We start from the raw sequence: 16,913 nt of genomic DNA on the forward strand, positions 1-16,913 counted from the left end.
TGTGCCAAAACCATTACAGTCATAGATCTTCAGATGGAAAGACCCTCCTGTCCAGTCATTTCAGGAACAACAGTGTTGGTAGCTGTCGCTTCTTAGAAGAGAGTTAAAGCCTCATGTGAGTTGGAATCGTCAAGTTCCCTCAGAACTCAAAATCCCAAGAATCCTGCTAATGGGTTCCCCCGGATCTCTTATGGAGCTTGTGCTAGGCATTCATTCATACATGCATGTATCCCTTCATTTAACAAACATCCGTTGAACACTGTGTAGTTACTAGGCACTGGAGGTACAGGGGAGAGTAAGACAAATGTAAACCCTGCCCCTGCCCCAAGGAAGCTTAAAACAGCAATCTCCACCCTGCTACTCAAACACAGCCTTCTTGGAGACCTAGTCCCACTACAGTCCTGAGAAGGAGACCAAGACACTCTCCATCCCACCCAACTGATTAATCTGGGGTCAGAGAGCTGATCTAGGGAAGCCAGGCCATTGGTTGGTCAGAAACCAATCACATTTTCTCTCTCTGGATAAAATGACCTAAAAGACACAGTGATTGAGCACATTAAGGACAGAAACGATAGTGATGTTTTACCCACTCTACCTCCTGAAGTCCCTGAGATGTCTTGATTCCTACCCTTCCTGAGCCTGGTTATTCACCAGAAGATAACCCAAGTGCATCCATTAAAGTTCAGGCTATGGAATCAGACAGACCTGGGCTTGAATCCTGGCTCCTCTGTATATTAACTATGATATCATGGACAAGCTCTTTAATTTTTAATTTTATTATGGATATTTTCAAATATACACAAAGATAGAGAGAATAATGAATCCCCATGTATTTGGTCACCCAGCTACAATAACAATACTTTTCCCATTTTGTTTCATCTATCATCCCCCACAAAATGAAACCTCTTCCATAGGCTTTTTCATTTATTAGACAAAAATGGAGCTGATGCCATGAGCCAGCCCAGTTCCTGCTGTGGGGAGTACAGCTGTGATAATACAAAGCGTTCGCTCTCGTGGAGTTTATAACTTCGGAGAATACAAAACTTATGAAGAGAATAATGGGAAAATGGGGAACAGTAGGTGATTTGGGGGCCAAAAAGGTAGACAAGGAAGTCCTCTCTAATGAAGTGGCAATAGGGGTAAGAGAAGAGATGGAAAAGGCCTGGGAGCCTGTGCTGTAGGCAGGAAGCACAGCATGTGCAAAGGCCCTGAGGCAAGAAAGAGCCTAGGCAGTTTGAGGGTTGCTTTGCATATGAAAGGAGCTAATATATTCCAAAGCATTTAGCACAATGCCTCCAGTTAGGAAGGGCTCAATAAATATTAGTTATTATCCCTATGGGAGGACTCATCACAAGACAGTACATTGGAGAGTATTTTGGAAACAGCTCTTTCCTGGAATGCCAACTGCCCTTTAGGTTCACTTAACATATCCTTTCTTCCCCCTTCAGCAAACATCTGTACCCCAAGGAGAGGTAATGTAGTGTGGTGGTTAAAAACACAGACCTTGGGATGTGACTGGCCCCATTTAAATCCCAGCTCTGCTACTTAGTAACTGTATGAACTTTGGACAAGCCACTTAACCTCTCTGACTTCAGTTTATCCGTCCTTATGGGGAAAATAATAGTACCAACCCAATAAGTTCTGTAGGATTCAATGTGGTAGGGGTTTAGAATGCTGTCTGCTCAGTTTACTGTTATATTACACTATCTCACATATTTCTTTTGTTATCTATATTTATCTTTTTGCCTGCGCCGCTTAGGAAATTACCCCCACATTTATTTTTTACTTATTTATTTATTTATTTTTAATTTTTTATTTTACTTAGTTTTTATTGAACTATAGTTGATTTACAACGTCAATGTTAGTTTCAGGTGTACAGAACAGTAATTCAGATCCTTTCCCTTATACATTACCACAAAATATTAAGGAAACTTCTCTGTGCTATACAGTAGGTCCTTGTTGGTAATTCCTCCAATTTTTAAAAAGTATTTGGGAATATTCCTCCCAGTATCTCCAAAAGTCGAGTATGGGACATCCCAGGTGCCTTGGTAAATATGGACAAATGAATGGAAATCCATTTGGCCCTAGGTATATGAGCTGTACAACCTCTTCAGAAACTAAATCATGGGTTTGCTTTTCATTTGATTCCTTGTAAAGCCACTTGGGAATGGTCCTTGGGGAGGAGAGGGTGTGAGTAGAAGCTGGAATAAGAACCTGGTCTTTCTGATGGACTCTGTGTCCTGAAATATCAAGTCAGCATTTCTCCAGAGTTTGGGGTGAGATCTCACTTGCTCAGATTATGCCGTGAAATAAATTCTGTAACATTAACCCCATTCCAAAGTGGGGTTGCATGTTTGTATGGAATGTGAGGGTCCTTTGTCCCGTGAGTATACGTGAGAGCACAGTCAGGACGGCAACTGGTTCCATTCCAACAGTGAGCAGGTGAATAATTTAACATGGATGTTTTCATAGACACTGGGATACACTTTTTATATGGTGGCAATAAAGGTTTTGTAATTGCCACTGACTTATTCAGTGTTGATTCCAGCCTTCACCACATCATTAAACAATATTGCACAACCAAAATTCTACTATCAAGTTGGCTGTACTACTATAATGTAGTGTCCTGGATTGGATCATGGAACACAAAAGGGACATTAGGGAAGAAACTAGTGAAATTCAAACAATATCTACTGTTTAGCTAAAAATAACGTACTGATGTTGATTTCTTAGTTTTAACCATACTATAGTCATGTAAGATGTTAAAATCAGAGTGGCTGAGGAATATACAGAACTCTGTGTACTATCTTTGCCACTTTTCTATAAATATACAATTATTCCCAAATTAAAATTTTATTTCAAAAAAAAAAGTGTGCTTTTAACACAAGTTGAGAAACGGTGATCCAGGTGATATGGTGTCCCCAGAGCCCCTCACTCACGTCTCCCATTCTTAACACTAGGGACTTCCCTGGCGGTCCAGCGGTTAGGACTCTGCACTTCCACTGCGGGGGGCGTAGGTTCGATCCCTGGTCGGGGAACTAAGATCCTACAAGCCGCTGGCGCAGCCAAAAAAGAAAAGAAGAAAAACAAAAGGTTCATCCCGTTCTTAACACCAAAGGGAGCCTACATTTACCCTGGACTCTCAAAAGGGGTGGGAGGTGTTATTGGCAGGCAGGGAGGCTGGGGTCGGGGAGACAGCACGTTCACAGCACTTGAGGACAAAATGTGCCTTCAAAAGCAAACTGTAATTACACAGAAGCCTAGGAGCCTTTGCAGAAAATCACTATCTCATCTGAATCTACATCCTGTTAATCAAAGAGGTCCAAGACCTTTTGATTATCAGACTAAATATTTTTAGGCAATATCACTGAATGCCTGGAAAGACCCTTCAGCATCTGCTGAAGAAAAATCCATCTTCAGATAAAAAAGGCAAGTCCTGCATATCACAGGAAAAATCAGCTTCACAAAACTGATAAAGGTTGGCAAAAAATTTCCCCATATTGAAGCCCTCTGTCCCCTATTTGCCTTCACCCTAGTCCTGCTCCACTCCCCTCCTTCCAAATATCCAGATTTCCATACTGACTGTTGATTCTCTTAGCATTTGAACAAAGCATAAGGGAAAGATCATAAAGTGATCTAGCGTTAGTATCAAGAGAAGGAGAGATAAATACATGGAGATGATTATTCTCTTAAAGTAATGTCAAGTGGGTAATTGAACAGAGCTGAAAATAACATTTAAGTTGGGCCTATCGAATTTCCAGTCAAATCTGGCAACTTGAATGTTTAGTGAAGAACACCCTAAAAATGGCACGATGTGTCCCTTCTTGTTGTATCACAAATAGATGCATTTTTCATTCCGTTTTTTGTTATGGTAAATCTTTGTAGCTCCCATAATGTCCAGAAAAGGGTTTTATATTCAATAGGTGCATGCAAATTCTGGTACCAAGATCTGGTCCTACTTTCTGGTTATTAGACAGAATTCCTTCTCTCCTAGTTCTCTACTGGTCAGAGTGGGCTCTGGTGACGGTTTGGCTTCTTGAACATTTAATAACTGATAAATATCAGTTATCTAGTCCTATCTTCTCAATGAACTTCCCAAATCATTCTTTGTTCTGAACATGCAAATTTTTCCCACATGTCTACAATATATAAAGAGCTCCTGTAAGTCAACAAAAGACAAACATGTAATTACAAGGAAACACAATCACTACCAACTACTGAATTAACTTGTTATCAATTAAACTTATTAATGTAAATCTGTGGAAAGGCTATATGCTTCTTATTTTCAGATAGTCCCAAAAACACTTGGAAATAAGGATTGAACCAACCTAGCAAAATTATATGAAATTAATATCTGTGGTAATTCTTATGAGAATGCAGTGTTTGTGACATAACACCTGGAATTCTCCCCTGTAGTTTGCCAGGAATGCTCTGGTGTAATTCTACCCAGTAAAATATTACAAGACACATTTTTTTTCTTGGTATAAAAAGACCATTGATTACTGAAACACAAATATAGACTAAAAGCAAGAATCATAAATAAATCAAGTTAGCCTGTCACAGGAGACTACTGAATTGCTCAGTACCTAGACATCCATCTCTGAACAGTAATTTATTCTCAGTACAACTTTAAACAAAAATCCCTTACTAAAGGGACTTCCCTGGTGGCACAGTGGTTAAGACTACACGCTCCCAATGCAGGTGGCCTGGGTTTGATCCCTGGTTGGGGAATTAGATCCCACATGCATGCCCCAACTAAGAGTTCGCATGCCAAAACTAAGGAGACCACCTGCTGCAACTAAGACCCAAAACAACCAAAAAGATAAATTTTTTTTTAATTCCTTACTAAAGCAAGATTCATTAATATTGCCTGCCCTTTTTGCCTGATGGAATGGTGAAATTTGAGTGCCTTCAATGATTTTGTTATTCCACTCAAGTGCTGATTCAAAATCATCCTAAAAATTGAAACTTCAAATGAGAAACTTTCAACGGCTGCCTTTTATAGCCAGGGACTCAATACTATTTCAGCTTTCTCTACTTCATGGTCACAGTCACTCACTTATGATGTTTGGGACTCACATACACCTAGGTTCAACTTATTTCCCAGTGCATTCTGAAGGAGAATGTGCTCATTTCCATCAAAACCAGAATTGGATATGACTGCCATATCAGAGTTGGCGCAATTTACCATATCTTTCAGGGCTGTGAGATTTGGTCATAAAACTTCCAATGGCTGGTGTATTTTGCTCTAAAATGTGGCTATTTCTCATATCATTTTATGGTCCAGTTCACAAATAAATAATGTCAGATTATTTAATATAATGAAACCTAAGACCTACTTAGTAACCCATTTTCAAACCATGTACACACTGACTTTGCCAACATACAGCGACATTTCCAAGGCCATGAACAACTGTCACCATGCAGAACCAGAGAATTTTCATCACCTATGTCAAATTCCACAGGCTTATTCCTCTACCCGTTGAGCATGAAAATTTGCAACCAGTCCAAAAGTATGATTCAGCAAATAAAACACCAATGCCGCTCCTCGTGCAGCTTTAGCAAAGGCGACCCAGACTAGAAAAATGTGCACTGCCAGAAATGTTTCTGTTTTTAAGAACCTCCAGCCACAACTGAATGCATCCTTTAAATTGTCTGGCTTTTGTTATTGTAAACCAACCCCTCTACATTACTTTAATGTGGCAGTTACTCGAAAACATAATTGCTAGGAGTAACCACGGTAGTACACTACCATCAAAAACAAAACCATCTTGTTTTCCCCACTCCCTGTTCTCTGTGCACCAGCTCCATAATGTATGTTGTATATACAGATCTTTGAAAGGAAAGAAAATCTTTGGGACCATACTAAGATCCCCAACTATGCTCCATCAGCTAAAGAATACCTATTGAAACACAATAGCAAATGCAGCTTACAGCTTTTTTTTTCCTGGAAGAACAATGGAACAATTTGCTACTGTTGAATCACACATACACCCACCCCAAACCAACATAACCGCAACTCAAAGCTCCATACACATACACACACAAAGAGTTTGTGGATTATATTTACGAAACTCTTGTTTTATGAAAAATAAATCTAGTTCTTCTGAACCAGTGTCTGTTAACTGAAAGCAGAATGAAACCTAAAAGACACAACTGGTCTACCTCAGGAGGGAGACAGATAAGCAAATGAACCATTGGTTAACAGATTACCCAATCAAGATGAACCAACAAAATGGGTTATCGGCTAACAGATTTACTATCTAAGATGAACCAACCAAGTAATCCATTGGTTAACTAGGTACCCAACCATGATGAACCCACCAAGAGGGCCGTTAGTTAACAGGTCAACCAAGATGAACCACCCAAGTGATTCTGCTAACAGAAGAACCAAACATGAGAAATCCACCAAGTGGGTCACTCTTTAACAGAGAAACAAACCAAGTGAAATCTGAGGATGCCACACACAGCTTGATCCAGAAGAGATAAAATAAAACTTCTTATTCAACAAATAGAAGCTCTTCATGGACCCAAACATACACCATGAAATCTGGAGTGGTGTGACCACCACTTGGGTCACCACACAGGACTGGAATGGATCACACAGCTGTACTTACGAAGATTATTTATGGGGGTTCTGGTATCCATGTTCTCATAATGCTGGACATGGACCACGATGTTGAGATCTCTCTCCATGTGGTCAGTGTTGCAGTGGCCCTGTGGCCTCATGACATCTGCAAGGGCCCTGAAAGAAGAGAAAATTTAAATCTGTTCATTCAAAACAATGATTGGCACATACTTGGGCCTATGAACAAAAGACAAGACCCCTTCCTCCATGGAGCTGCCATTCTACTCAGGGGCAGAGGGGAAAAAAAGACATTAGTAAGTAAGTAAGATCACTGCAATTAGAGATTACATAAGGACCTCACGCAGAACAGTTCACATGCCTCTCACAATAGTGATGTAATAGCAGTGTTACCTACTTTATAGAGTTGTTGAGAGGATTAAATGATGAATATATGTAATATGTCTGCACCCCACAAGTTTAGTTCCCCATTACGAGTAACCCTAGATACCAACACTTCACGTACAGCAATGGCCCACTATTCCTAACAATAAGTAACATTTACTGAGTACTTACCATAAACCAGGCACTATACTAGTCACGTTACATACTTTAATTCAACTAAGCAGCATGTAAACATCTTATGAGGATTATTACTCTATGTTTGCAGATGAGTAAACAAAGACTCAGAGAGGTGAATTGATTCCATTTACATGAAATGTTCAGAATAGGCAAATCCATAGAGACAAAGTAGATTAGTGGTTGCCAGGGGCTGGGGGTGTGGGAGGGGAAATAGAAAGTGACTGCTAATGAGTGAAGGGTTCCTTTTTAGGATGATGAAAATGTTCTAGAATTAGACAGTGGTGATGGTTGCTCAACTTTCTGAATATACTAAAAACCACTGAATTGTACACTTTTTAATATTTTTTAATATTTATTTATTTGGCTGCGCCAGGTTTGAGTTGCGGCACGAGGGATCTTTGTTGTGGCATGCAGGATCTAGTTCCCTGACTAGGTATCAAACCCAGGCCCTCTGCATTGGGAGGGCGGAGCCTTAACCACTGGACAACCAGGGAAGTCCCTGTACACTTTTTTTTAATCCTAAATATACTGAGATGGAGTGGTCTGGAAAAGCCTTTCTGAGGAGGTGATATCTGAGTAGAGCCCTGAGCAGTAGAAGGAGTTGGTCACATAAAGACGATGAAAGAACATTCTGGGCAGAGGGGGCAGCAAGTGCAAAGGTCCTGAGGCAGGAAAGAGTTCAGTATCTGAGTGACAAGCAAGAAGGCCAATAAAGCTGGATCATGGCAAACGGGGGGGGGGGGGGGGGGTGTGTTCTCATTCTCCAAAACAAAAAAATGCCCAAGTTAACTTAGCTAATCAGTGGAGGGACAAAGATACAAATCTGAGTGTCTTTGAAATCAGAGTCCAGGTTCCTTCCTACTCTGTGCAGTAAGCAAGGCCTGAAACTCAAAGGGGCTGCAGGGAAGGAATGTTTGAAACATAGAATAGATGCCTCCCAAACCTAATTTGCCTTTTTTCACTTTTAAACAGGCTCTTTTTTTTTTTTTTGCGGTACGCGGGCCTCTCACTCTTGTGGCCTCCCTCGTTGCGGAGCACAGGCTCCAGACGCGCAGGCTCAGCAGCCATGGCTCACAGGCCCAGCCACTCCACTGCACGTGGGATCCTCCCGGACCAGGGCACAACCCCGTGTCCGCTGCATCGGCAGGCGGACTCTCAACCACTGCGCCACCAGGGAAGCCCTAAACAGGCTCTTTATATGAACTTCAGGGGATCTCTGAACTCCTCTGGAATTGAATGGAAATTTTATTTGTGCGTTTTTCTCAAAGAAGCCATAGATCTCAACAGATTCTCTAAGGAGTCTCTCCAAAATTTCAGAATATTCGGACTTTCAAGAGGACAGCAAAGAAAATATTCAGGATGTCTATCCATGAACTCAGTCAGCACTGCCATCGGCAGATTCCCTGGGCTTCTTCTGAGTGCCAAAATTCATGAAATTCACCTAAAAGCCAAGCCATACTTTTTCCAAGGCAGCCCTCCCAGAGCATGCAGTGAGGACAGGGATTCTTAGAGCCCGCACATCCCGGACAAGGAGTCTTCAAGATGTGGTCCACTCACTCAGGGACTGCCTAAAATAATTTGGCATGGGGGAAGAAAACATGAGAACTTCTATGTATGGTCTTTAGTCATTAAAAATAAGAAATAAATTTAATATGTGAATTGATGCTGAAGCCCTCATTTGGAATACCCACATCAGTTGGTGAGAATCTGGAGTCTTGGACCAAGGAGGGTGGCTAGCAGTGGCACCATCATTAGGCTGCATCACCTGTATTGCAGTTATGTGCACCCCTAAAGTGGATGTGCAGGCAAAGTATCCAGTTTTACTAGGCTAACCATCACTACATGGACATGGGGCTTAAAAAACATAACAAACACACAGCTCGGAGATAATACTGATGACACAAGCACAGGTAAAGGACAGATTGGACTCTCCCCTCCTCTTCAACAGCTTCTCACAAGGTTAAAACAATGATGGCCTATTCAGATCAAAATGAAGTCAGCCAAAAATAATCAAAGCTCTCATGAAAACTATTCAAACTATGGATTAATTTATGAATGATGAGCTTCATCCTCAGCACACATTAGGCTTTGAGAGATGAGCTAATGATTGTACCAAGTCAGCACCACTGGCAACAAACTGTAAATATTTATTTCACCTTCAGCTCACTTTAATATTTCTGTTCTTATGTATGCTTTATAGTGTATCTAAACAACAAGGTCCTACTGTATAGCACAGGGAACTATATTCAATATCCTGTGATAAGCCATAATGGAAAAGAATATGAAAAAGAATATATATATATATAAAACTGAATCACTTTGCTGTATAGCAGAAATTAATACATTTTAAATCAACTATCCTTCAATAAAATTTTAAAAAATAATAAATGCTATAGTGTACATAATAATTTTTGTTGGTATGTGCAGATATTGGGGTGTATGCTAAAAAAATGTTACAATTAGGGATGTGTTTTTAAAAATTAGTGAATTAGTGGAAAGAACCAACTATGTACTACAAGCCAAACAAATGCCCAAGGAATTGGTATTTATGTGTGGCACATACTTCAGGTGCTTCTCAAACTCGAATGTGCATTCAGATTACCTTCGGGGTCTTGTTAAGATGCAGATTTTGATTCAAGGTATCTGAGGCAGGGCCTGAGATTCTGCTCAAGCTCCCAGGTGATGGAGATGCTGCTGGTCCACAGGCCACAATCTGAATAGCAAGATCCTAAAGGTAATGTCATGGTAAATTTTATGTGTCAACTTGACTGAAGAGAACAAAGATTTGGTCAAACATTATTCTGGATGCGTCTGAGAGGGTGTTTTTGGATGATATTAACATTTAGATTGACAGACTGAGGAAAGCAGATTGCCCTCCATGGGGTGGGCCTCATCCAATCAGTTGAAGGCTGGAATAGAACAAAAGGCTGACCCTCCCCCAAGTAAGAGAGAATTTCCCTGCCTGATGGCCTTCAAACTGGGACGTCAGCTCTTCATGTTTCTACGGTGACCTACAGGCTTTCAGACTCAAACTGGGACCTTGACTCTGCAGATTTTGGACCTCCCAGCTTCAATTAACATGTGTGGCAATTCTGCATAAATCTCTTCATAGATAGATAGATGACAGATAGATAGATAGATAGATAGATAGATAGATAGATAGATAGACAGATAGATAGATAGATAGATTGACTGATTGATAGATAGATCTTCTAGAGGTTCTGTTTCTCTGGAGTACCCTAACTAACACAGGCACCTTATTGAAGAAATTACACTTTTCCTTGATATTCCTTAACCGAGTTCCAAATTGTTATTAAATGTTAAAACATTGCCATTTTTGAGGTTGAAGATGATGGAATATTGGCAATTTCATAAGTTTCAACTTAGTATCACTTCACTTGTATATTTACTTGTACATTACCTGTCTCCTGCCATTTGACCATGAGCTCTGTGCCTGCACTATTTGCTGCATTCTCAGAGCTCTCTGCACAGGGCTGGGTATACCATAGGTACTCAATAAAAACCTATTGAATGAAAAAAAAAACCTATTGAATGAATATATCAATGAGCAAATGAATGACTGAATGAGGAGATACCTTATGTCATATAAACCAGGATGTCAGGAATCAGAACTCCTATGTGCCAGGTACCGTACTAGGACACAGGTGACAGATGGGGAAGAGACTGTTAGCATCCCTGCACTCCTTAATGTGAAAGATAATGGAAGGAGACAGATAATAAACTAGTAAACCAGTACATTATTAAGTTCATTTTAGACTGTAATGTGAAATGAAGCAAATAACATTGAGTGATGGGCTGGAGGGGGCGAGGAGAGGGGCGTTAGTAAGCAAGACTGTGGGGTCAGGGACAGCATCTCAGACAAGGTGACATTGAGCTGAGACTTGAATGCAGAGGAGGGGCCAGCCAGAGAATTTGAGGCAAACCAACACAACAACTCCAAAGCAGCAATGAGCATGGCATATCTGAGGAACAAAAAGAAAAGGCTGCATCCCTTTTCTTTCCAATTACAGAGAGCAAATAAAAGACCCCAGCATTATTACCGAACAGAGCTCAGAGTTCCAGCATCTTGCTTCATAGCCTCCAAGGGTTCCAAGGTCTAAACTACGTCCTGACTTTTAAACACTTGAATGGGATTCCTGAGAATTTCCTCTTTTACCAGAAGCATCATTTATTTTTCAAGGATCTAAGGGCAATGGTCACCAGGTACCTTTCTGGAGTAGTGGTTATACAGGTGTAGACATTTGTCCAAGCTCATCAAACTGTACAGATAATGTGTGTGCATTTTATTGTGTAAATTAGACCCCAATAAAGTGGATTTTTTTAACATCTTTATTGGAGTATAACTGCTTTGCAATGTTGTTAAAGTTGATTTTTCAAATGTAAGGACTCAGTACCCAAAGAGAAGCAAACATATTCTGCAAAGAAAAATAATTTAGAGTTTTCCATGGCCAACAGTATATGCATTCATGGGCTTCTCCAGCCTGGGGAGCTGGTGGAAGCCACAAGATAACCATAAATGTGTAAGAAAAAGGGGAGGTGGAAGGGAAGCTGGAATAAGAGAGAAAAGGCAAGGGAAGAAAGGACATATATCACTTGTTGCCATTTCTTTGCAAGAGACTCCAACACTTGTGAAGCATGTTTGAAAAACACACAGGACATTGTGCTACATAATTTGCCACTTGGATTTCAGATTCTGTTTGAAGGTGGGCAAAATAATGACATGTGTTCCCTACTAGCTTCGAGTGTAGAGAGCTTCCTGCCCCAAGGTCATTTCTTACCGATGCCTTTGCCAAGGGGTTGGCCCTGCCAGGGGCAGATGCAGAAAACATGCCTAGTCTTGATCTGACAGTGGCTCCGTGAACTGGCCCTGATGTGTGCACTGTTATTTGCAGGGCATCGAGCACCTCTCTGTGATCTGCAAAGACTGAAGTCCTGCATCTCACTGATCCAAGGCAGTGCAGCCTAGTAGTCAAGGATCCGTGCTACAGCCTCAGACTGTCTGGGACTGAAGTCCAACTCCTCCACTCACTAGGGGTTTGTGCATCCTCTTGGAAAGCAATCTATGCCTCTGTGAAAGGCAGACTGTCATAAGGCCGACCTCCTTGTGGTGGGACATGAAATTAAATAAGAATTTACACACAAGCTTATGGCAAAATAGTAAAACCAGCAAGTGTTCTTCAATATCACCCTGGCCAACTCTTTGCAATGCATCTAATGTTGTCATACATGGATCGTCTCTCCTATTGTGAACCTGCCACTCCTGCTAAAATTAAATGCAAGCCCAGAGAGGTTATGAGACTTGGCCAATGTCACACAGCTAAACAGTCATAGCAGAGCAAGGGCTAGACACAGAGTTCCAGACTACAACTTCACCCACTTCGGTAGATAAGAGTTAGAAAATTCCAGTAATAAGGATGATGATAAAGGGTAATAGTCACTGAGCAGCGACCATATGGCAGGCCCTGCTCTAAGAGCTTTCTAAGCCCAGTCTCAGTGAATCCTCACACAAGCCTATGATATAGGGACCCTCATCATCCCATTTTGTAGGCAAGAACCTGAGAATCAGAGAACTGACATAAATTTCCCAGAGTTACACAGCTATTAAGTGGCTGAGCTGGGACTGAATCTGGAGCCATCTGACTTGAGCCCATTTCTGTTAAGATCAGCCTGATGACCTCTATGGGGACTGCAGGTAACATAACTGAGTGAATGGGGCTGGGGGAGGGGGCGGTGGCTGGAGATTAAACGTAAGAGGGTCCTAAAGGGAACAGTTGCTGTTTGAATATGCAGGTCCAATATTACCAGACCTATCGATTTCTCAAGAGAAATCAGAAAACTGGATTTCTGTGTGAAATCTCTCAGTTTTTAAATGTTGGCAATTGGTTCTAAGTTGGTTTTAAAACACCATACTTAATAGAGACTAAAGAGATTTCACAGCCAAAGGCAGTGAGCTTTGACTGGATCCTGGTTTGAGAAACCAAGCTCTAAAAGACATTTCTGGTACATGACTGGGAAAACAGTAATATAGTTGGCTATTCGATGATGTTATGGAATTTTCGTTCTTTTTCTTGGGTGTGATACTGGAATTGTGTTATGTGGGAGAATGTCCTTGTTCTTAGGAGATCCATACCGAAGTATTCAAGGATGAAGCGTCATGTCTGCAACTTATTTTCAACTGCTTCAGCCAAAAAACAAAGGAAAAAAAGAGAGGAAGGGAGGGAAGGAGAAAAGAAGGAAAAAAGGAAGGGAGGAAAGAAGGAAGAGAGAGAGAGATAGCAAACAGGACAAAATACTCATAATTGTTCAATCTAAATTGGTAGTTCTTAACTGGGAGTGATTTTGCCCCTGGATGACTTTTGGCCACACCTGAGGACGTTTTTAATTGTCCCGAATGAAGCGTGGGGTGGGTGCTACCTGCACCTAGTGGGTAGAGTCCAGGGCTGCTGCAATGCTCAGGACAGCGCCCACAGCAAAGAATTATCCAGCTCCAAATGTCAACAGTGTCAAGGGGAAGAAACCCTGCTCTAGATGAAAAATATACTGGACTTCGTGTTTATTCTTCTTTCAAGTTTTTTGTATGTTTAAAATGTTTCACAATAACAAATTGAGGAAAACTTAAAAATAAGAATATATAAATAGAAATACCTTGCAGACCAAACAAAACAGGTCTGCATGGTTTGGTACCCATAGCTGGCCACCATTTGCAGTCACTTCTTCCAATAAATTGTGCTTGAATGTGGCAGCTGTTACAGCTGCTGAATGAGCATCTGTACAGTTCTCCCAACATCACAAGCAAGGTCCATGCACGCTCCTGGAACTGCTGTCTTTCCCCTTTTTCAGTCCTAATCAGCCCAAAGGGAAGCATGGGATGTGCCCAGGACTCTAAGCCTAGAAACTGACCTCCTCAAACACAAGCACACTGGTCATCAGTACCAGTCACGGTGTGACGTGGGAGCAGCACGTGCTGTTAAGTCTTTGAGGAGAAGATACTTTCGGATGGGATAAGAACAAACTCCCCATCCCAGTGACCCTAGCAGCTGCAGACAAAGTAAATGAAGAGGCTGCAGCCAGCAGGTTAATTTCACCTAGAAGCCACCGTATAGTCTCTCTGATACAGAGCTTGGTGTGCTGGCCCCACCCAAGCATCCCATGGCCCCGTGCAGGCAAAAGTGGATGAGGCCACTGCCATGGCTGGGACTTGAAATGATTAACTGCATCAGCAGAGCAGGATGCGTTTGGTGAGAACTTGGGGCGGCCCCCAGCACCACAGAAATACACATTAAGGCTACACACACGGGGTAAACCAGCAATAGAATGTAAATAAGTAAGAGTCACACTGGATGAATTCATCCATCCTCAATCCGGTAAAATATTCCCGAATCAAGACCAGTGTTTCTCCAAGTGTGGACCACTTTACAGGAGCCATTCAGGGAGGTGGTGAAATGCAGATTTCCGAGGCACAGACGGATGGATTTAGTATCTCTCTGGATTGAACTCAAGACTGTGCATTTTAGGAAGCTCCCCAAATTCTGACGCTCACTCAAACTGAAAACATCTGCCCCAGACACAGCTGAAACCAGGGGACTAGGGATTGCACAACTTTCTGTGTGACCTTGAGCAAGCCACCAACCCCAGGTATGATTTGCTCCTATGTAAGTGGGAATTAAATTAGCACCTGTCTCATTGCTGTGCAAACTAAACGAGAGAATGTTTACACACACACATACACACACCCCTAGTATAGTGCCTGGCACCCAGAACTGTGCTCAGCAAATGTTACTTCCTTTTCCTGGACAGTGATTGGCTGAACACTGTAAAGCCTGGAGAGATATACATAAGTATGGATGCTCAGGCCCCACCCTAGAGGTTCTGATCTGAACCATCTAGGGTGGGGCTCCCAGCAAGAGGACTTTTTTAAAAGCATTCCAGGTGACCCTAAACATCAGCCGAGGTTGAAAACTATACTTTAGGAGTTGCAAGTAAAAATCAACCATCCTTTCTCTTCAGGAGTACATACTTTCACTCCATTTTGGAATTCCCAAAATGTATGCAAGGAGAGCCTGTGTTGAGGCTCTGTTACCCCAGGACTGGGTACGCCTAGATTTCGCCTCCAAGCAGACCTTTTCCGATACCTGCAGAGGAATGTGATTGCAGCCTGCTGGGCTGAAGTAAACAGAGCTGCAAGGGGGCAGGACCAGGAAGTTGAGTCCCTGCTGGCCTGAAGCTAGCATCTTTCTCACACAGATGCCCAAAGGTTAGCTCCCCTCTCCACCTTCTCACCTCCCTCTTCATGCCTCTCCACCCCCATCCCAACCAAACAAGGAGGGCTCCTGTAAGCGCTGGTTTGCAAGGCAAAGGCTCCAAGGAGATTTCAGCAGAGGAATTAAGCCGAAATCTGCAAGGCAGCCTACCTATATCCCTGGGTGAATCTCCCTACCAAGGCAACAGTCGCTGCCGCAGCCCTGCTTCCGTGTCTCACTCTCACCTAAATACAGACCCTTGGCGAGGACAGTGGGGGAAGTGAAACCACCCGGCCCATGCGGTTGGCGATCGGGCACCTTGGGGTTACGGGGAGGTGGGCGGGGCCAGCTCTTGACTCAGGCTTTCTTGAATGCCCTGGGAGCTTACTTCTGTGCCTCCAGACCTCAACATCCATCCACACCTCCCTACTGACCCAAACCGAGAGGAACTTCCTCACCTCTTCCCCCAAATTCTTCCCGTCTGGAAAAAAAAACATCATCGGATAATCTGAGTATAAGTAGAAAATAATTACTAGTGAGGTGGTGATGTTCCTTCGCCTATTTTTGGTGGGTCCCTTTGTTGAGATTTTTTAGGCGGGCACACTGGCACCCGGAGGTGCGGGGTGTGTATGTGTGTGTTGGGTGGGGCGTGGGGGGAACACATGGCGACTCTGTTGCCCATATTCGGAAAAAGAATAAACCTGGCGCCCCAGTCATCCAGCTGTTCGCAGGCCACCCGGCGCTCTGCAACCCCGCCCGCCCGGACCTCACACCAACCCCAGGCCTCACCCCGGCCGGGGGCTGCGTGCTCGCGTCTGCGTGTTCCGCCTCAAAGTTACTGGGTTGTGCGAATCGATTTAGATACTTAGAAAAAAAAATGCAAAAGGCAAATAGCTCCATTAATCCCAAATGCCTTCTCCCATCTGCTGAGACTTGCTCGTGCTGGGACTTGCATAATGAACAAGGCAAAAGGGGAAGTTGACGAATCAGAGTATCTGGGGGGTGAAGGCGCGCGGGGAGAAGGCTCCGGTCCTTGGAGGCCACGCCAGCCTGGGCAAGGGCGGGCAGCGCGCAGCTGAGGTCGCTGCCCCAGGCAGGGAGAGGTGGCGACTGGAGAGGGGGACGAGGGGGTTAAGGGGAGGGGTGGCGAGGTCCCAATTCCAGGGACCTGGCAGCTCGGAGAAAGCGAGGCGGCCGCTCCAAGCACAGCTTTTGTTCTCGCCCTCCCCGCACTCTCCACCTCCCTCGCCACATTTTCGCGAGTCGTACGAGTTGCAGGCGGCACACGCTCCTTGCCTCCCTCCCTCCTTCCCGCACACACACGCGCGCGCGCGAGCTCACACACGCCCCCCTTCCCTTTCGGGCTCGCTGGCCCCTGTTTACCTAGAGGCTAGTATCTGGAATCCGAAGGCTGGACCCCCTCCCCAAAGCCCAAGACTTCGGAGCCACGGGTTCCCAGGGGCTGTGTGTCTCAAGCCCGCTGCAAGCCTCGGCGGGAGGGGGCG

General features: G+C 43.3%; 1 protein-coding gene across 1 annotated transcript in view; it reads right to left on the minus strand.

The window, feature by feature from the left end:
• The window catches only part of SHISA9 (shisa family member 9), a 294,614-nt gene that overhangs the window by 276,809 nt on the left and 892 nt on the right, over positions 1-16,913 (minus strand). The window contains exon 2 of the mRNA XM_007462812.1: positions 6,618-6,745. Coding sequence (XP_007462874.1) covers positions 6,618-6,745 — 128 coding nt within the window. The remainder of the gene's footprint in view (positions 1-6,617; positions 6,746-16,913) is intronic.

Source organism: Lipotes vexillifer, unplaced genomic scaffold (assembly GCF_000442215.2).
Source record: "Lipotes vexillifer unplaced genomic scaffold, Lipotes_vexillifer_v1.1 scaffold306, whole genome shotgun sequence".
Taxonomy (NCBI): Eukaryota; Metazoa; Chordata; class Mammalia; order Artiodactyla; family Lipotidae; genus Lipotes; species Lipotes vexillifer.